Source organism: Erpetoichthys calabaricus, chromosome 13, assembly GCF_900747795.2.
Source record: "Erpetoichthys calabaricus chromosome 13, fErpCal1.3, whole genome shotgun sequence".
NCBI lineage: Eukaryota > Metazoa > Chordata > Cladistia > Polypteriformes > Polypteridae > Erpetoichthys > Erpetoichthys calabaricus.
This window is the reverse complement of record NC_041406.2, coordinates 102,206,815-102,228,213: the sequence shown is the minus strand read 5'-3', so window position 1 is coordinate 102,228,213 and position 21,399 is coordinate 102,206,815. Positions and strand designations below refer to the sequence as shown.

The window sequence follows — 21,399 nt, the reverse complement described above, 5'->3', positions numbered from 1 at the left end:
TCTGTCTGTGTTTGGGCTGGCTTCCACAATATATATACTGTATATATAAAATCCAACATCTGTCTGTTTGTCTGTCCGATTTTCACGAGAGAACTATTTAATGGATTTAGATCTGTTTTTTTTCTATAATTTGCTCTAACATAATGGTTGATTTTGTGACTTCTCTCATTGCGCTATGTATCATAATTCGCTTGTGGTACCAATTTATTTGTATGAATCTGAGAGACACATAGTGTCTGAGGGGAGGGGGACGGGGCCCACCTCACTCACGTGCCAGCCTCGGGGCATGTACCTTACCTCTGCTTAGCTAACGAACGAGAGAACTACATAATGGATTTTTTCCTACAATTTGCTTGATCATAGTTCGCTTGCAGGAGCGATATATTCACACTAATCTGAGACAGAAGCTGCGGGCAGAGGGGAGGGGGGAAGTGTGACGTCAGGAGTAGGGAACCGGGCAGGGCCCTCCTCACTGTTCTGTTTCACTACTACATGAGCTGTGGGGGACAGTTATTATCTATATATATAATTCACCAAGTCCATGGCAAGCAAGACGCACGCAAGACCGAGCCCCGCTCACCAACAATTCACTAAGCAGCCGACCGTGGCACACGTACTACAGAGTCAACAATTTGCGCGAGAGCGAAAGCATTTGCCAAGAATGTTTTCATTAATCAAGAATAAAAGTCGGAGGTTCGAAGAAGATCACATACCATCGTAGTTCCGACCATAAACGATGCCAACTGGCGATCCGGCGGCGTTATTCCCATAACCCGCTGGGCAGCCATTACTCCCACTGGCATGCCTCCGCATAAAGTCAAACTTAATATTGGTTCAGTCGTCATGCTTCTCAGAAACCTCATGCCAGCAAGAAGTCTCTGTAAAGGCACTAGGCTGTTCTCAGCATTCACCACAATGTACTGGGGTGTAAAACAATCACAGCTCCTACCTCACAAACTGTCCATATTCCCTGGATTTCCCTGACCCCATCAGATTCAAATTTGCCTTTTACTTTTACACGCAGACAATTTCCTGTTAGATTGGCCTTTGCAATAACAATTAATAAGGCACAGGGACACACTTTCAAAAAGATATGCCTATATCTGCCAAAACCTGTTTTCAGTCACGGACAATTGTATGTTGCTCTCTCCAGAGTTCCATCTTTTCATTCACTTACAGCACACAGGCGCGCGTGCGAGAGAGAGAGAGAGAGACACACACACATACAGGCGCAAGAGAGAGAGAATCCCTGACCCCATCAGATTCAAATTTGCCGTTTACATTTACACACAGACAATTTCTTGTTAGATTGACCTTTGCAATGACAATTAATAAGGCACAGGGTCACACTTTCAAAACGACATGCCTGTATCTGCCAAACCCAGTTTTCAGTCACAGACAATTGTATGTTGTTGTCTCCAGAGTTCCATCTTTTCATTCAATTACAGTCATATCCTCAAATCCACCCCATTTGGACAACTGTGTCTTTCAGGAAGTGTTCACCCATCAATACATAATTATGCGGCGTATGCTACGCCGCGGGTTGGCTAGTTGTATAAACTAATGCTGATTTGCTTCCCTAAGTTCTGTCCTACAGTAAATAACCTCAGTGGAAATACATTGATTGTGCAGATTTGAAAGAGGACCACCAGCTGGCAGGCAAAGGAAGATATTCACTGATGAAAAAGAAGCAACAATTGTTGAAGTGGGGCTGCTGAACAATGTTGTATATCTACGCAAAATAGATGGTTGTCATTGAAATTGTCACTGTATTCCACAACTTTCATACTGTCAGTATATTGTCTTATTGATTGGGTCATCAAACATCATAGTGTTGGTATGAAAGAAACCTACAGAGTGCCTCTCCTGCATGAAATACAGTAAAATTACTTGTCTTACAGTAAAGATGTGTGTTCTTGTTATTGTATTACACTATGTTAGACCATCTGCGCGCATACTGATGAGTTTAGCTGTAGTCACAATTTTGTATAGTGGATTACAGTAAATGTTTTGTAGCATTTCACAGCAATAAGACACAGCGTCTGCACTGTGAAACAGATCACTATTTGGGCTATGCCTTGATGAGAGGTATGCTCAGTGTTTCATATGTGATTATCCAGTAACTGCTTGTACTTGTACATATTACTGTTTTGATGCCTGAATACACCTATTTAAATGAGTTGTGCAGTTTTGTAGCATGTATTTATTGTTATGATTGAAGGAGTAAATTAAGCAGTGAAAATAAGGAATTTAGCAAAACACATAGTTTTGCAGATTGTGTTGACTGTGTGAATGTGACTGTTGTTTTGACAACTATGCTCAAGCAACTGAGAAACACTGCAAGCTTAGCTTTTCTTGCTGTCTTATTGGTTGTAGTTGGCACTGTGTTGCTGTGGTTATTTATTCCTTACATTTACTAACTCCTAAGGCTGAATCTATACAATACCATACCATTTTCCAAGCCCTCTTAATCCAGAGCATGGTGTCAACAGGATGCCTATCTCAGAAAGCACAGGACACATAGCAGGAACAATCCCCAACAGGGCACCAGTCCAACACGGGGTGAATACACTCGCATACACTAGGGCCAATTTAGCATCGCCAATCCAACTAACCTTCATGTCTGTGGACTGTGGGAGGAAAACCACAAAGGTATGGGCAGAAAATACAGACTACATGTTTGGTGACGTGAACCCAGGTCTCCTCCCCACCTAAATGTACAGTATGTACAGTACGTGTACAATAATTTTCAGGCTCCGCCAGGTTCGTGTCGATTTGAAACAAAATGAAAAGGTATTTGAAATGCAGGTTTTTCACATTTCAAAAATGTGTGCCTCATGCTCTATTCGAGACATCACAAAGAAAATGTAAACATTTCCTTGAACAATAAGTATCAAATTTCCAGTTTGGGCTGAGTTTATTAATGGGTACAGATAGTCTGATATGACAACAGTCGTCGACAACTGGAGAGGCTCTTACTGAACCTAACATAGTTCTAACCATGCCCATTTCACAATCATTCTTATTGCAGACTTCCACAACTTTTCCCGGAGTTCCCAGATTCTCGGAACCCCTTCAAAAACCGCTAACACCCAAGGTAGTCCTAACAAATGACACAGTAGAATGCGAAGAATGAATCAACTTCGTATGAAAAGTGCATTAAACATATCCATTAACTAGGCGAACTCAAACTCAAATACTCTGAAACTGTCTAATAACATTTTTATTTTTGGCTCAGAAATTAGTTTAGATGGGAAAATTGTAATCTTGACAATATACATGCCCCATAGAGAAGCTAATAAAATGACTTCTTTACCACATGACTTTCCCCAAGGTTACGCTATATCATGTGCCATTATAAGTACTGTAACTTGCAGGAGGAGCCTGACAATGCATTTTCTCTGTCACAGGTACTTGTGTGCAAGAAACCATAGACATAGAATTACTAGACGCCTCATGACCAGCAGCATCGTACGTCAACGTCGCCACCAATTGCGAGTGGCACTACTGTGGAGTGAAGTAATGGATAATGGATGCCTCACGCATGTGCTGCTTGGGATTGTACAAACCGCTGTACGCTCCAAACCAGATCACAGGGATTACATTTCACAGGTAAAGCTGAACAATTGTATTGGTTATATTTGGCCATTAGAAAATTCCGTTTTATAATCTTAACTTTAGCTACGCCAGGCTAAGCTAGCAAAGCTATGCATTTATGTGCTCAAGTGAGCCTCCAAACAACGTTTTGGCTAAACGTATTTAGTCACTAACTATGTAGATTGTTGTTAGCTGTTAACATTTCTCAAACTTTGAAAGTTTCCCAAAGAAATCCACCTCAGGAAGTAGTGGGATGTAGCCCTCAGACAGGATTTTGAGAAAGCTGTCCTGTGATGTGTGCTGTGCTAGTTTGGTAACAGATGCTGCACCAGCATCGTATGATCAAAGCTACCACTTGCTCACATTAAAAAACAATGGAGGTTTCATGAGTCCTTCTGAGGGTACAGTCAAGGTGGTCAAAGTAGTGGATCGTGTTATCCGACAGTCGACATTAGGGCAAGCTGTTAGTGTATCCATCCATCCATTTTCCAACCCGCTGAATCCGAACACAGGGTCACGGGGGTCTGCTGGAGCCAATCCCAGCCAACACAGGGCACAAGGCAGGAAACAATCCTGGGCAGGGTGCCAACCCACCGCAGCTGTTAGTGTATCTTTGATCAATCAGTTTGTTCGGGCTGAGATTGGTTCAGATGATATGTTTTTTCTCAAGGAGCACATTGAGGAAACACACTTTGAAATTGACAACCATCATTTTATGCTCATGTCTTTAGTTGTGTCTGTCTTCCACAAACTAAGGCTGCACCATATTGCCAGACTGAATACTCTCAAATTAGAGTGGCAACACACGGAAAAAGCTATGTAAGACAGTTCTGTTTCATGGATTTTAGATCCTATCCTGTATATATTTAAGTAACCACATTGTGTGTGTGTGTGTGTGTGAGAGAGAGATTGAGAGAGGAATGAGTGAAATGTTTTCAGAAATTATTAAGCCAATTTGTATACAATAAAATTGTTTATTTTTGTCATTGAGTGTATCATTTCACTGCTAAAAGAAAGACAAACAAAGATAACTGGCAGTAACAGTACAAAATTCACAATTGGTATGCCAGTTTGAAAAGATACGTTTTGAGGGTAGTTTTAAAATGTGTTATTGAATCGAGCTGACGTATATCAGAGGGAAGAGAATTCCAGAGTTGAGGAGCACTATGAGAGACGTTCGAGCTCCCATAGAACAGAGTTTGATGTGCGGTACAGAAAGTCGAGCTGCAGATGAGGATCTGAGTGAGCGAGAGGAGTGTAAGTCTGTTGGAGATCAGTGAGGTTGTGGAGAGCTTTAAATGTTAACAGCGGTATTTTGTATTGTATTCTGTAGTTAACAGGGAGCAAGTGAAATTGAGAGAGAATAGGTGTAATATGTTCAGTGGATTTAGAACAGCAGGTTATTATCCTGGCAGCAGAATTTTGAAGAAGTTGTAAGCGATGGATAAGTTTTTGTGGGATGCCAGATAGAATAGCATTACAGTAATCTATACGTGAGGTGACTAGGGCATTAACCAATACTTCAGTACTGTATTGCATAAGAACAAGACAAAGTCTAGAAATGTTTCGGAGATTGAAGAAAGCAGTCCGCGAAATGTTACTTATATGGGAGGAATTATTTAATAATAATTATGATTATTATTATTTAATAATTGTCATTATTAGTGTATAAATGGATATAAATAATTGCATTTAAACGATTCGCCAAAATCTGTTGTACGTAAACGATACTGTTTTAAACGTTATTGTTTTTTCATCAGAAAACCCGGTTTCCACGTTTACCTGTATTAGTTTAAATGGCACTTTTGCCACTCGCAATATGGCGAACGCGCTGACGTATCGTGTCGACTGGGCAACACTGTGAATGCGGCGTCTACCTATATATGTCTATGCAAGAAACGACAGGTCATGCCAATTCAGTTTTTTCGTTTTGTACCACGTGCTATTTCGTTTTTCTAGTCGCTGAGTAGTGACGTCTTCGCTCTGATGGGGCGGATGAGTTGTCATAGATACGGAACGGCGCCTGCATTTCAAACTGCCTTTACAAAAAGAGAAGTTTAGGAAAATGGCAGATACACGTTTGTAGAAAACCTGATTGTTTGGAAAGTGTCTGACTAAGGTACAGAGGCGTATATTTTGTTTCTCATGATTATTTAAAATATTTATAGTTTTTATGTACATTCGAGGCAGACGCCTTGATATCGTGTTAAATTCAGTAGTACTTCCTAGTGTGCAGTATTGTTGGTGTCGTAGACAACGTAACACTAAAGTTTAAGAATTAATAAAAATGCAAAAGAGAAAATTAAGTTTAGTTGCTTATACTGTACATATGTTTAATATGACAGTTTGTTTATTGTTTTTAATTGAAGTGATCGGTGTGTGTTAAAGTGAAATCATAAGACTGGTATTTCACGACTGCGGTGGGCTGGCGCCCTGCCCGGGGTTTGTTTCCTTTCTTGCGCCCTGTGTTGGCTGGGATTGGCTCCAGCAGACCCCCGTGACCCTGTAGTTAGGATAGAGAGGGTTGGATAATGGATGGATGGTATTTCACGAGCTCGTTCTTTTAAAAATTGGAGTGTTCAATGTCAGTCTTCGGCTTTTGCAGTCCTGTGAAAATTTGCCCTCGTTAGTCGCCTTTAGCCCTGCTCCTTGTTTTGAAAGCGCGAGAATCCCATGGTTCCATCAGTAGTATGTGGTGAGTTGCGAGGCGCTGTAAGTGCAAACCTGAACTCAACCACAGACTAATCCGATGCGGTGTATCCAAGGCAGTTATTCTTGTCTATAGTTTTAAAATGCTATTCTAATGCAGCAGTAATAAGGTTCAGTGCACATGAAACTGTATATTGTGTGAGTCGTCGTAATGGGTTGTAGACGTCGAATGCGAATTGTGCTTATCTTGTGCGTCGGACAAGTGACAGGTAAGTGCGGGTTTAATGTAAATGTTGACAATTGATTTGGAATGATCTTCTATTTGGATGACCTGTAGAATGCAGTTGGATGTGGAGACTCCACAGTGGTAGCGAGTGTCAGATATCCATGAATAATACACCTTTAGGTCGGATTAGTGCATAAAACGAAATTGGAAAGAGCCGATAACCAAGTGGATATGCTAAGTTTTACCAAAAGTAGTACATGAGCCCAGACATAAGAAACAGGATTGTCTAGGTATGGAGAATCTGGAAGGATCTTTTTTGCCCTTTGGAAAAAAAGGAGAATGACAGAGAGATGAGGTGAATTGTGGTGGAAGTTGAAAGGATGAAGACAAGAGAGAGACTGAATAAGTTGTGAATGGGGTTGGCAGCATTTGGCATGAGAAGAATGGGTAAAAATCCTAAGAAAATCACAGGATTCCTAAAATGGAAAGGGGAGAGTTTGATGGGCAACCGGGCATTGTTGGTAAACCCAGCTAACAGTTTTAAACGTGGCACTTGTAGTGTCAAAAGATATAGATATTAACTAAAAACGTAACGCAGTCAAAAGAGACACAGTAAAGATATCTAAAAGATAAAGGTTTGAGATGTTTGATTCTAAGGAACACTAGCCTCATACAGTACACATAAAAATAAATAATGCCAAGGTGACTTTTTTTATTGATACGTTTGGGTGATGACATTACAGCCAAGTTATCCATATAGTAAATGAATTCCTTTGCAATTTTGAAATTGTGCAGATTATATTGATGTCGTTATTCATACTGTATTATCTGCAGTGTCCGTGCTCCTGCCTTATAGAACCATTGTCCTGGATTTGAATCCTACAGCCAGTTATAGTTTGTGTCAAGTTTGCATGTTCTCTGTCCGAATATACCAGGTTTCTTCCCATACCCTAAAGTTATGTTGTTAAGTTAGTTGGTGATTCTAAATTGGGCACAGGAGGTGTGTACACGAGTGGGCGCCTCATCCAGGACTGGGTTTCAACCTTGTGCCTGATGACATGAGCTCAGCATAGGCTCAGGAACCCCATGATGCAGAAGTTAATTAAGCAACTGTTAGAATGTTATGTGTTACACCACCATGTTTTCATGATAAAATAGATAGTTTTTGTCCTGGAGTGCTGCCATGTCAATAACATTTTGTAATTTCATAATTTTCTACCAATATATGTTTTTACTTTCCTGAAAAATCAATGTGTTTTGTGGAGCGTAACAGATTAGTCAATGGGAATAAACTGACTCCTATGAACTCAAAGTTGTGATTGTAATACCAACTGTGAGATATGGCTGGCCATTCATTCCAGCCAGCACCCCCAGGCTGCCAGATGGAGCCCTCCTTGCAGCATGGAGATGCCCCGAATGCCAGCAGGGAATTATGGACAGTGGACTTTTAATGTACAGCCCTGCTGGATACCATGGCAGCTGCCAAGAGTCGCTGCAGGGAGGCCCAGGGACTATTTTCATTACACCCCGGAAGTATGTCCCAGTCACATGGACAGAAGAAATGACGTGCTTCCGGGATGAAGAAAAGGAGAAGTTTTACCTGACCCGGAAGTGATAGAAAGTCACATGGACTGAGGGACAAACACTTCCAGGTCAAGGACTATAAAGGACTCTGGGAAATCTCAGACGGATAAGCTGAGCTGGGTGGAAAGGTGGCAACGTGTCTGGGAGAGTGGAGGATTGATTGATTTATTGGTTATTGATTGTTATTGTAAGAGTATTGTGGAGAGGAGGGCACATTTATTATTATAATAAATAACATTTTGGACTTTTATCTGGTGTCTGACGTATTGTCCGAGGGTTCAAGGGAGCGAGAGTGCCCTTATCTGTCACACAACATTTCAGAGGAGTAAAACCTGCCCTACTCTGATTTTCTCAATGCAGACAAAAACATGAGGTAAGCAATCTCCCTGAATGAGATGTTGAGATAACAGTAGGGATTAACCTCGGATTCATTGGAATTTAACACATATTCTAGAGAGCAGGTCACAAGGAAAATAAAAAATTGTAATGTACAAAGTTAAACAAATCCAAAGGATTTCCACTAAATTTTGAATGAAGGATAATAATAATGGTAGGAAGATGCAAAAACTGTAGGAGGATACTAAAAATTGGATTGTTAATAACAATAGCAGGATCATGCAAACATGACCAACAAGTAAAATCTTATATAAAAAACACATAAAAACACTTTTACAGTGATTGATAATGTGGATAGCAACAAATGAACCTGAACAGTATAGGCTTACTGTACCAAAGGGAGGTGCAGTCAAGTTAACACCTCAGGAGACAAACACTTGACAAATGCAGCTAAACTTGCAGCTTTCCAGGGATATGGTTGCTCATTTTTGTTTTAACATATTTAACATTATACAATCATTTCCAAACCATTACATAGTAAGCAAATAGTAAATACTGATTCACTTAAATTAAACATTTCAAATATTAGTATTTGATTAGCCAGATTTTCTGAACAAATAATGCAGTATTGAGTTTACTAAATATCATGCACTTACTGTATTTAGCTTATTTGTTTAACAAAGGTTCCCAGCCACAGTGGCTTCACATTTCACTATAGCTGTTTTTTTTTTTTTTAATCTGAAGCATATCTTTACTGTTAAAGTTTAGATAGAACTTTATTTATCCCCAGGGGGAAATTTGGCATTTTGCAGAAGCTCTTTAAATAAATAAATAGATGGGTAGGTAAATAAATATATATACGTACACACTTTGTTCTGAACAGACACCAGAATGACTATTAAGCAAGAAAATTAAAAAGAAAGTTCTGACTTGGCTATCACAGTCACCATGTGGCATTATACAGACATATTGCTGTTGGTATAAAGAATCCTCTGTAGTATTTCTTGGCACACTTCTGCTAAATAATTTGTTAGGTGAAAGTCCTCAGAGTTATTGTGTCAGAGAGAGGATGTGCAACATTGTTCATAATAGCACTCAGTTTTGTTTTAATTCTCCTCTTTGCTACTACCTCCAGGGGATCCAGAGGGCATCCATTATCTGGGGGCCTCTCTAGAAGTGATGTTATCAGCCAAGCACACCACAGCATAGAATATTGCACTGGCCATCACAGAGTTATGGGAGATGTGAAGTATATCAATTCCTACATTAAATAAATGCAGTCTTCTAAGGAAAAATAGCCTGCTCTACCCTTTCTTCTATATATTTCTTCGTATAATTTTGAGTTAAAGAATTTGAGGATGATTTTTTAATTTTAATAAGTGAATAAACTAAAATTAAGACATGAATATATTCTGTTAGCAGCAGTAATTGTATTCTAATTAAGACACTGCTTGAAATGTAAACCTTCAGTCAATGTGGCCATCCAATAACAGGCAAGACACGGGTCCAGAAAATTACATGCTTGGTGGATCATTTTATGGTTCCCTCATTATCTTCGGCTTGTAAGGACCAAAGTGCTGGCACGTTTTTAAAATCACAAAATGTATTATATACATTAAATTAGCCATTATTTAGGTGATTCTGAACTTGAGGTAATAGCTAATGTTGGTGCTACTTACATTATCACTTTAAATATTAATTTGCAGAAATTATTCACAATATTAGTCAAAGTATGAATTTGTCAAAAGCAAAAACCTCATTAACAGCTCCTGCTGATTTACAGTTGACAGGGAATTAAGAAGTGTTAGCAAACCCATGTTTAATAGCAGGCCTTGTGTGACAAAAACATTTATTGCTAAACAAAGTTAATAAGCGGAGATTAACAGACCCCAGTTTAAATGAACAGTGCCATGGAATTAAGGTGACACATTGAGCAGTCAAGCAAAATGACATAATTACAAGCAAGTTTACAACCTGCCTGAAGAAGGGGCCTGAGTTGCCTGGAAAGCTTGCATATTGTAATCTTTTTAGTGTGCCAATAGAACGTGTCATTTTACTTGACATCTCATTGCATCCCTAATGGCTAACACGGTACCACACCCTGCTACTAAGTGAGACATTAAAATACAGGTAAAACACAGACGTGCAAAACAAAGTCTGTTATCATTAGTGTCCATGTTTGTTGAATAAAGCCTATAAATTGCCACTTTTGAGATTTAAAATATAAAAATAGCAACATTAACATGACAGCAACGTTTTAATAGCATGCAACTGAAAAGAGTCACAGTAATGGATACTAAGTCGTGTGTTGAGATAATCAAACTTTTTTTTTTTTTTTTTGGGCAAATTGTGCAGATGTCTGCAGTTTGGCTGCATGTCGGTCAGTGTGGAAATCAAATAGGACAAGAATGGTGGAGCTTCATTGCAGATAGGGCTGGACCAAACTGCCCAAGTGACAGGTAAAGATTCTCTTTTTTTATGTTATATGTCCTATATAAATATAAAAAAAAAAAAACTAAATAGTGAAGCTGTTTTTTGAAGATTTTTTTTTTTTATTCTTGTTTCCATTGATCCACCAATGCACACACATACGAAAGATTTAAACAAATGTATTATTAATCCTTTTTTATATCAAATTTTTAACAGTTAATGACATCTCAAAGTAAATTAAAAGCACAACTGTATTTTCATATTTGTGCCGGCAGGTACATTTTCCTGAGTGAAAATTAAAATGCATGAAAATAAGAATCTTAATTCCTGAATTAGGGTAAAAGTGATAGTCTATTGCATCCACATAATCGGAATTATCCCATAATAGCCAAAATGATGATGATGATAATAATAAATTATTATTATTAAGTGTACAAGATGCACCTCCAGTAAACCATTTTCTTTACTGCCCTCTAGACTCATTAGGTAGGTCTGTAGTAGAGAGCAGCCTTTAAAGCCAACATAAAGGGCTACTTTCAGGGCAATACCAAGAAACATTTTGAGGTTGGGAAGGCCTTGTTTTTTTTTCCCCCAGAGCTCCTTCTAGTGGCCAAAGATATTTCTGCATCCCAGAGCTCCAGTAAGAGGTCAGACATTCCTGGTAGGTCTTAGGTGGCTTATCCTCCAAAATATGTAAAAGTGTTCAACATATACTTTTATAGTAGATATTTGCTGCCATCTGTAACCCTGGGGTGCTGCTTTAATCTGTGGTAGTGTACTTCTTTCTGCATTGGCATGAAGTACCTCGTCTCTGCCTAAGCAAGTTTCCTTCTGTTTCCTAGGGCTTTGCCTAGCTCTGTATATTGCCATTCTGTATGTACTTATGGACCCTTATGTCAACTGGACATCATACACAGTTGTTTATCTTCTGGCCATTCCCTAAAAGCCCTCTTTTATGTTACAGTTTTAATGACCAATTAATCCAGTGGTTGTGACTGATTGTGTATAATATATATGAGTCCTATAGCACCTCTGTTATGCAAAGAGTTCAACAGAATGCTTTCATCTAATATGGTTCTACTCTAAGCTCTTAATCCTTGTTTACCCTTGTTCTGTCACTTTTGTCTCCACTGAATGTCTCCTTATTTGTTTAGGCATCCCCACTTTTCTTTTTCCATGAGGGTTTCATTCTAATGCTTTTTGTGAAATGTTGTTAAGTTCATGTTTGAGGATATGTTCAATCAGCCTCCATCTGTGCATCTTCATTACCATTCTTATGTCTCTTGTTTTGTTAGTTGTCATAGATCTCTGTTTGATATAATGGCCAGCTGCCAATGGATTCCAAATATTCATCATAAACCTTTGTTAACAAATGTTTGGACCTTTATAGCTAAATTGTCTATGACTCGCAAAGTCCCACAAGTATTTAAAGGAATTGATTTATCAGTGGCTTTAAGTATCCACAGCTTAGTAGATCTAGATGTAATTGCCAAGCGCCACGATTTTCAGGGAGATAAAGACTTCAAGTCTTATGTATTCTTATATTATTGTTTAAGTTGTTGTCCCCATTCTCTGTAATTAAACTGCCTAGCTAGCAAATTAATTTTTTCTGTTTCTGAATTTAGAAGAAGGGGTTGTTCATATTCCCTTGGTATTGCTGGTGCTGATATCCAGTCTGGCATATTTAACATGTGCAAATAATATATTCAGATGTGACTGAGTGTCCTTAAAATACTGTAAGAGAAGGAAGACGTCATTAGCATTATTTAGATGTTCCTTTGGATAAATAAGTCCCTACAGGAGTCCAAGTGTCTTGCTGTGTACAACATGCATTACAGCATCTAAGTTGATCAAGAACAAAGGTGGTGGAAATACAAACCTTGTTTAGTTCAACTGTTTACTAAGACAAAATCACTGATGTATGACTTTTTAGATAACTGAGAAAACAGTTACTGTACCTGAAAACAAATCAAGCGAGAGCTGTGTAATATACTGGTGAAGCAGTTGGGATCTTCTAACATTGTATCTTAAAAAATAGTTACTTTATTGAATGGGTAATAGATTTTTGCCATAATGGAGAAGACATCTATTTGTGACAAATTAGGCAAACAATGTGCATTTTGTAAACATCTCAAAAACTCGCATATTATTTTAGTAAGCTGTATTTGTATATTATGGCTGAGTGTTCAAACCAACAACTTAGTTATTTCATAAGCATCTTTCTGCAGTTGACTGCATTTTGTGGTGCTTTACTTGGACAGTTTAGATTAATTATTTTCATATCTCTAGAGTATGGTATTGGCAGGTAAATGTATTTACTCAGGCGTGCACCTGTTTAGTTAAGATTGGTGTTGAATCAATAGCCTACTAGTTGGCTGATAAAACTGATTGCTTAAGCCATTGCAAGAATTATTTTTATTGTTGAACTATGCTTCTTTACAAGAAGATATGTAAATATATATATTTGCAGCGTCTTGCCAGAAAGTCTGCCTAGCTCAGTAGATTTAATAGTCTGAATGAAATCTTTCAGCACCTTTTATTGTTTTTGTCCCTTCAGGTATCCATTTGTCAGCAGTGATGGAAAACTGGCTGCAATTTGTGTAGACAGTGAGCCCAAAGTTGTGAGAAAAGGACAAACGCAAGTAAAGAACGGGTTTGTATGCCTTCAGCTGACACCTGCTGTGTTGATAGAGATGATGAAATAAACACTAATCTGAAGAGTATGTATACAGAAACATTAAGCTAGAAATATTTGAGCAAAGGTTTGAGATGGTTATTTTTATAAGTGTGCCAGCATGTAATAATATCGTTTTTGTCATTGAAAGTTGTTTGCATTTGACTTCCACATTTAGTATTATTACATTTAAAGTAAATGCAATGCAGTTTAGCTTACCGTCCAGACTGACAGGACATTTTTGTTACAAGACTGAGAGGCATGCTTACCAGTAAACACACATTTACCTTATGGTATTTTGAAGATCAACTCATAATGCGTTGTACATAATGCAACACTGGTTTATTTTCGAATGAAGGGGGTTGGACTAACAATTAATGGTTCATGTACCACCAACAGTGCTTTAGTTATTTTATCAATATGACAGTGTACCTGGTGCTATCATATTGAAGGAAGTTACAGTTATGTGAAAATACAAGTACACCCACTAATCACTCCTATTGTATTACATATAAGAGCATAACTAACAATCGTCTAACCATCATTAAACTTAAGTAAATCTAAACTGAAGTGACAAACAACACATAACAGGTTTTACATGGACGTTATTTGTTAAACTAAAATAAACTACCAAGAGCCCTTTGGAAATTCTAAAGGAATTAGTCTTGTATGGCAGACATGGAAGAATCCATACATATCACATTAACTGATTGGTTGATTTACAAATATGAAATTTACAAAAGAGTGTTGAAACAGTTTCACGTCTGATCTTAATTTGACCTTGTCAGAAGGCATGTGAAAGTCACTGAGGACAATTGCAAGAATAATGAATGGTCTGACGTGACCAAAATTTGTCTTTGTTGTGTAGCGCATACAATATTCTGTAAATCCTTCTGGAAGCAGAAATTCTGGACTTGGTAGCATGACACTATAGTGTCAATTAACCAGTCATGCCATGGGAGGATGGGCTGTAATAAAATAATTGATGTTGAAAAATACAGAAAAACTTCAAGCAGTCTTCAAGATACTAGAGAAATGAGAGAGAATTAATCTTAAAGGAGAGCAGTGACAAAGAACACAAAGTATAGTCACACTGGCTTAAGCAAAATGGTCAGTGCTTTGCAAAGCCCATGCCTCATTCTAATCAAAAGTATGTGCCAGAGAGAATTAAAACTGCTGCAGTTCATCGACACTTAACATTCAACTAATGGGAGTGAAAACAATTTTTCTAAGAAAAATTGGCTAAAAAATATAGTACTCTTTTGTGTTTAACTGGTAGAATCGTATCTTAAAAGATGCAGTGCTGGATTTTCTGTAAACATGCCTTTGCAAAATATTGACTCAAGGGAGTGAATATTTATGAAATCAGTATTGTTTTCATTTATAGTCAGTTTACAATTATAGAGATTTTGTTCAATAGCAAAACTATCTGTATTAAATGCTTTAATATTCTCTATTAACAGTGAAATGTGAAAAGTCACAGTGATTGAATGCTGTCATGATAATTCTCCACCCTCTTCATGATAGCCACACTACAGTCTAATGTACATATGTTTATTACTTGTGTTACTACATCTAGTACTCACACTTGAGCATAATCTGCAGAAATTGCATCATCAATTTATTTGAGAAAAAACAGACTTAAGTCATCTTGATTGCAGAAGGTTTTTTATGAGTGGAAAGTGTTTGGATGGGGATGAAAAATAACTTTTTTTGAAAAAGTAGTCTGTCTGGTTGTCTTAATTAAAAATGTATATTATTGCTGAACTTTTCATATTAAAGCAGAACCACTAACCACACTGTTGTTGCTATGCTTGGGATTTAGGTTTGAGTCCAGACAAAAATGTTTCCAGGTGTTTGACATATCTGTCTGGATTTGTTTCCTCTGATGTCCTTCCACAATTCAGACACTTAGACGTTGCATCTTTAAATTGCATCAGTGTGAATGTTGGTCTTCCTCTGTTTGTATGTGTTCTGCATTCTCCAATGAAACAGTATTTCATTTATGGTGATTTCCTGCATTCTCCTCTTTGTGCATAGGTAGGATATGTCACCCTCGTATTCTGTGTTGGATAATACCGTACAAGGAAAACAATTATGAATTGGGCAAAGGTAGCCTGGCTCGAGCAGGAACATGTAACATCATTTAACTGCTGCAAACAGACAACCAATGCTGAAAAGCATCCCTATACTCAATCTATTTTCATTCTTTATTTTCTATTGCTTGAATAGTTACTATATTTGCTGGTAAATTCTAAATTTAAACAGTGATTATTTTTTCATTTTTATGTAGAGATATACAGTGCATCCGGAAAGTATTCACAGCGCATCACTTTTTCCACATTTTGTTACGTTACAGCCTTATTCCAAAATGGATTAAATTCATTTTTTTCCTCAGAATTCTACACACAACACCCCATAATGACAACGTGAAAAAAGTTTGAGATTTTTGCAAATTTATTAAAAATAAAAAAATTGAGAAAGCACATGTACATAAGTATTCACAGCCTTTGCCATGAAGCTCGAAATTGAGCTCAGGTGCATCCTGTTTCCCCTGATCATCCTTGAGATGTTTCTGCAGCTTAATTGGAGTCCACCTGTGGTAAATTCAGTTGGTTGGACATGATTTGGAAAGTTGACAGTTCATGTCAGAGCACAAACCAAGCATGAAGTCAAAGGAATTGTCTGTAGACCTCTGAGACAGGATTGTTTCAAGGCACAAATCTGGGGAAGGTTACAGAAAAAGTTCTGCTGCTTTGAAGGTCCCAATGAGCACAGTGGCCTCCATCATCCGTAAGTGCAGCAATCCACCAATCAGGCCTGTATGGTAGAGTGGCCAGACGGAAGCCACTCCTTAGTAAAAGGCACATGGCAGCCCGCCTGGAGTTTGCCAAAAGGCACCTGAAGGACTCTCAGACCATGAGAAAGAAAATTCTCTGGTCTGATGAGACAAAGATTGAACTCTTTGGTGTGAATGCCAGGCGTCACATTTGGGGGAAACCTGGCACCATCCCTACAGTGAAGCATGGTGGTTGCAGCATCATGCTGTGGGGATGTTTTTCAGTGGCAGGGACTGGGAGACTAGTCAGGATAAAGGGAAAGATGACTGCAGTAATGTACAGAGACAGAGCGCTCTTGACCTCAGACTGGGGCGACGGTTCATCTTTCAGCAGGACAACGACCCTAAGCACACAGCCAAGATATCAAAGGAGTGGCTTCAGGACAACTCTGTGAATGTCCTTGAGTGGCCCAGCCAGAGCCCAGACTTGAATCCGATTGAACATCTCTGGAGAGATCTTAAAATGGCTGTGCACCGACGCTTCCCATCCAACCTGATGGAGCTTGAGAGGTGCTGCAAAGAGGAACTGGCAAAACTGGCCAAGGATTTGTGTGCCAAGCTTGTGGCATCATATTCAAAAAGACTTGAGGCTGTAATTGCTGCCAAAGGTGCATCGACAAAGTATTGAGCAAAGGCTGTGAATACTTATGTACATGTGATTTCTCAGTTTTTTTATTTTTAATAAATTTTCAAAACCTCACGTAAACTTTTTTCATGTTGTCATTATGGGGTGTTGTGTGCAGACTTCTGAGGGAAAAAATGAATTTAATCCATTTTGGAATAAGGCTGTAACATAACAAAATGTAGAAAAAGTGATGCGTTGTGAATACTTTCCGGATGCACTGTAATTAAAAAATTAAATAAAAAACAGGAGCATAGTGATGGATAAGGTTACTGGTGTAGTCTGGTGCAAGGCCATTTAAAGCTTTGTAGTTTATTAATAGAATTTTATATTCAATCCTTTAAGACACAGGGAGCCACTGGAAGTGAAGCAGGATGGGTGTTATGTGCCTGCTGTTGCTGGTTCATGTTAGGACTCTTGCATTAGAGTTTTTTTTTAATCAACTGGAGTTGTGATATAAGATTAGAAGCAGTAGGGGGTTACAATAATCAAGGCGGGATGTGATAAAAGCATGGGCAAGTTTCTCAGCATTAGAAAAGCAGTGGAATGAGCAAACATGGCATATGTTATAGAGGTGAAAATAAGTTTCCTAATGTGGTTTATGTGAAATGGAATAAGAAATTGAGAACTCAAAAATGACACCAAGATTCTTTGCATCAGAGGAAGGTCTGATGAGATCATCATCATCATTATCCAGTGAAAACCTCAACTCAAAAACAGAGGAATGGAGTGTTGGGGTTCCAAGATGAGACCCAAGCATCAAGATATGGTGACTTCCTGTGATTAATTTTTAAAAGGAAAAAACTAACATATATATTTGTTTTCTTTTTTATTTTAAGATGCTTTCGAGATTCCAATCTTATATTTGAAAAAGAAGGGTGTGGAAGTAACTGGGCTTATGGTAAGTAAGACTGAAAAGTCAATACTGCTGCATCATTTCTAACCGCTAATCTTTATACAAGTTCAAGAAGCAAAACAGTTCCTTTATTATGCTCTGGAAAACTTTTTGAATTTTACATCACTCTAAGTGGAGTCCTGCATTCATACTTACAGTACTGTATTTTAGATTCTTGTGTGATCTAAAAAATAGTGATTTTCAGACTTGTATCAACATTACTTCATTCCATTGCTTACAGGACTTAATTTTTTTAACGTACTTGTGCAATTAATTTAATTGAAGATCACAGGATTAGCTATTTAAAATTAATGTCAGTGATATTTAAGTTAATATATAATTTTTTTTCCTTTTTCTGTACGTTTTGTTCAATATACATATTTATGGCTTTGTAGGATTAAACTGGTAAGCAAAATGTAAGCATTTGTTGGTATTGAAGGAGATATTTTATAAAATTTTCAGTTTTAATATTAGTTACTTACCTATTTTCCAAATTTTTTCATTTACATTTTGATTTTCCATTTGCACCAAGTAAAATTATTTATGCATGGTTTACCTAGATAGATAGATACTGTCTACTTTTATAATAATTAAATACAAGTCATTAGGTAAGCAAGCAGTAAGTAAAAAGGGATATGAGGAAGGCAGTTATGTACTTTAATGTAAAATACAGGAAATCAGTACAATTTACAACAGTGCACACATTTGTTACAAAGGTATGCCATTCCGTAGTCACTGTGGTAATGGGCGATAGGCCTGGATTTAATTAAAACATTCTATAAAGATTATTAAAAAGAAACATGTAACTCAATGTAATATATTTTGCCAAAGTAAATGGTTAATTTTTAAAACATATACTACAAATGCAACTAAGAGCTTAGAAGTTATCCAGACCAGGAATGTGAGAACTGAGCTATCAAGTAGCAGGCTAAGCAATTTCAATGACCTTCAATAAATTTTAAACAATCAGATCTATGGGAGGCACAGACAGTATTTGGATAATAAGTTACTATCCTATAGAAATTAAGCCTTATTCAAACAAAAACACAAAATAACTTTTTATCAGCTAGTAAAAATCTGTGCTTATCAAGAATAATGTACTGTACATATATAGCATTGTTGGTTCAGTTCCCAGACACCCCACCAAAACATTTTACACTAAACATATTATGCTATAGGCTTAAAATTTCATTGAAACATTTTTGCAAAAGAAGAAAGATAACCAAGTAAAATCAACAAATTAATATACATAACATGATTATGTTCAGGAAAAAACTTCATTCTCTTGTGTATGATTGCTTACTTAATGCTGGTAATGAAATGTACACATGCTGATTTTCTGTAAGTTTCTGAGCATGAATACTACTAAGTTTTGCTCATAAATTTATCTAATCCACTTATACAGTTCGTATTGTATGAAGTCAGCACCTGTCCCATAGGCATTAGGTAGAAGACAGGAGCCAGCCCTAGGTAAGGTGCCAGTCGACTTCAGTGCACACTTACTCACACAAAAGCCATTTATAACTGCCAATGAACCTAATATTCACATTATATTATTATAATAATATTTCTAATGTGATAATTGGTCTTTTTAATTTGAATTGTGTTCAGTTTTTCATTATTCAATTGGTTGTAAATGGATAAGGGAAAATAATTTTATATTAACAGGCTTTATTTGGTGGCATTTATGAGCCTTGGTCCTACTATTACAAAATAATAATTTATTACATAAATGACAAAACACATTTTATGTATATATAATTTATTAATTATTATCTTCTATGTAATGTCACTTCCCATGGGCTCACCACCTATGGGAGGGGCCAAGGAGGTCGGGTGCAGTGTGAGTTGGGTGGTGGCCGAAGGCGGGGGACCTTGGCGGTCCGATCCTCGGCTACAGAAACTGGCTCTTGGGACGTGGAATGTCACCTCTCTGAAGGGGAAGGAGCCTGAGCTAGTGCGCGAAGTTGAGAGGTTCCGGCTAGATATAGTCGGACTCACCTCGACGCACAGCTTGGACTCTGGAACCAATCTCCTTGAGAGGGGCTGGACTCTGTACCACTCTGGAGTTGCCCCCGGTGAGAGGCGCCGAGCAGGTGTGGGTATACTTATTGCCCCCCAACTTGGAGCCTGTACATTGGGGTTTACCCCGGTGGACGAGAGGGTAGCCTCCCTTCGCCTTCGGGTGGGGGGACGGGTCCTAACTGTTGTTTGTGCGTATGCACCGAACAGCTGTTCAGAGTACCCACCCTTTTTGGAGTCCCTGGAGGGGGTGCTAGAGGGCATACCTTCTGGGGACTCCCTCGTTCTGCTGGGAGACTTCAATGCTCACGTGGGCAATGACAGTGAGACCTGGAAGGGCGTGATTGGGAGGAATGGCCCCCCCAATCTGAACCCGAGCGGTGTTTTGTTATTGGACTTCTGTGCTCGTCACGGATTGTCCATAACGAACACCATGTTCAAGCATAGGGGTGTTCATATGTGCACTTGGCACCAGGACACCCTAGGCCTCAGTTCGATGATCGACTTTGTGCTCGTGTCGTCGGACTTGCGGCCACATGTCTTGGACACTCGGGTTGAAGAGAGGGGCGGAGCTGTCAACTGATCACCACCTGGTGGTGAGTTGGCTTCGATGGTGGGGGAGGATGCCGGTCAGGCGTGGTAGGCCCAAACGTGTTGTGAGGGTCTGCTGGGAACGTCTGGCAGAGCCCCCTGTCAGAAGTAGCTTCAACTCCCACCTCCGGCAGAAACTTCGACCACATCCCGAGGGAGGTGGGGGACATTGAGTCCGAATGGGCCATGTTCCGTGCCTCTATTGTTGAGGCAGCTGACCGGAGCTGTGGCCGTAAGGTGGTCGGTGCCTGTCGTGGCGGCAATCCCCGAACCCGTTGGTGGACACCGGTGGTGAAGGATGCCGTCAAGCTGAAGAAGGAGTCCTACAGGACCCTTTTGTCCTGTGGGACCCCGGAGGCAGCTGATAGGTACCGGCAGGCCAAGCGGAATGCGGCTTTGGTGGTTGCTGAGGCAAAAACTCGGCGTGGGAGGAGTTTGGGGAGGCCATGGAGAACGACTTTCGGACGGCTTCGAGGAGATTCTGGTCCACCATCCGGCGTCTCAGGAAGGGGAAGCAGTGCAGTGTCAACACTGTATATGGTGGGGATGGTGCGCTGCTGACCTCGACTCGGGACGTTGTGGGTCGGTGGGGGGAATACTTCGAAGACCTCCTCAATCCCATTAACATGCCTTCCAATGAGGAAGCAGAGACTGGGGACTCAGAGGTGGGCTCCCCCATCTCTGGGACTGAGGTCACCGAGGTGGTCAAAAAACTCCTTGGTGGCAGGGCCCCAGGGGTGGATGAGATACGCCCGGAGTTCCTCAAGGCTCTGGATGTTGTAGGACTGTCTTGGCTGACATGCCTCCGCAACATCGCATGGACATCAGGGACAGTGCCTCTGGATTGGCAGACCGGGGTGGTGGTCCCCCTCTTTAAGAAGGGGGATCGGAGGGTGTGTTCCAACTACAGAGGGATCACACTCCTCAGCCTCCC

The 21,399-nt window shown here is 39.2% G+C and overlaps 1 protein-coding gene across 3 annotated transcripts in view; it reads left to right on the top strand.

The window, feature by feature from the left end:
• The window catches only part of LOC114642219 (uncharacterized), a 66,504-nt gene that overhangs the window by 24,392 nt on the left and 20,713 nt on the right, over positions 1-21,399 (top strand). The window contains exons 1-4 of one of the 3 annotated variants that reach the window (XM_028791197.2): positions 5,563-5,716; positions 10,748-10,851; positions 13,380-13,475; positions 17,797-17,858. In XM_028791197.2, coding sequence (XP_028647030.1) covers positions 10,748-10,851; positions 13,380-13,475; positions 17,797-17,858 — 262 coding nt within the window. In that variant the 5' untranslated portion in view covers positions 5,563-5,716. Of the gene's footprint in view, positions 1-5,562; positions 5,717-10,747; positions 10,852-13,379; positions 13,476-17,796; positions 17,859-21,399 lie in introns of those variants that run through there. The other 2 variants (XM_028791198.2, XM_051935952.1) reach the window with 2 other exon arrangements.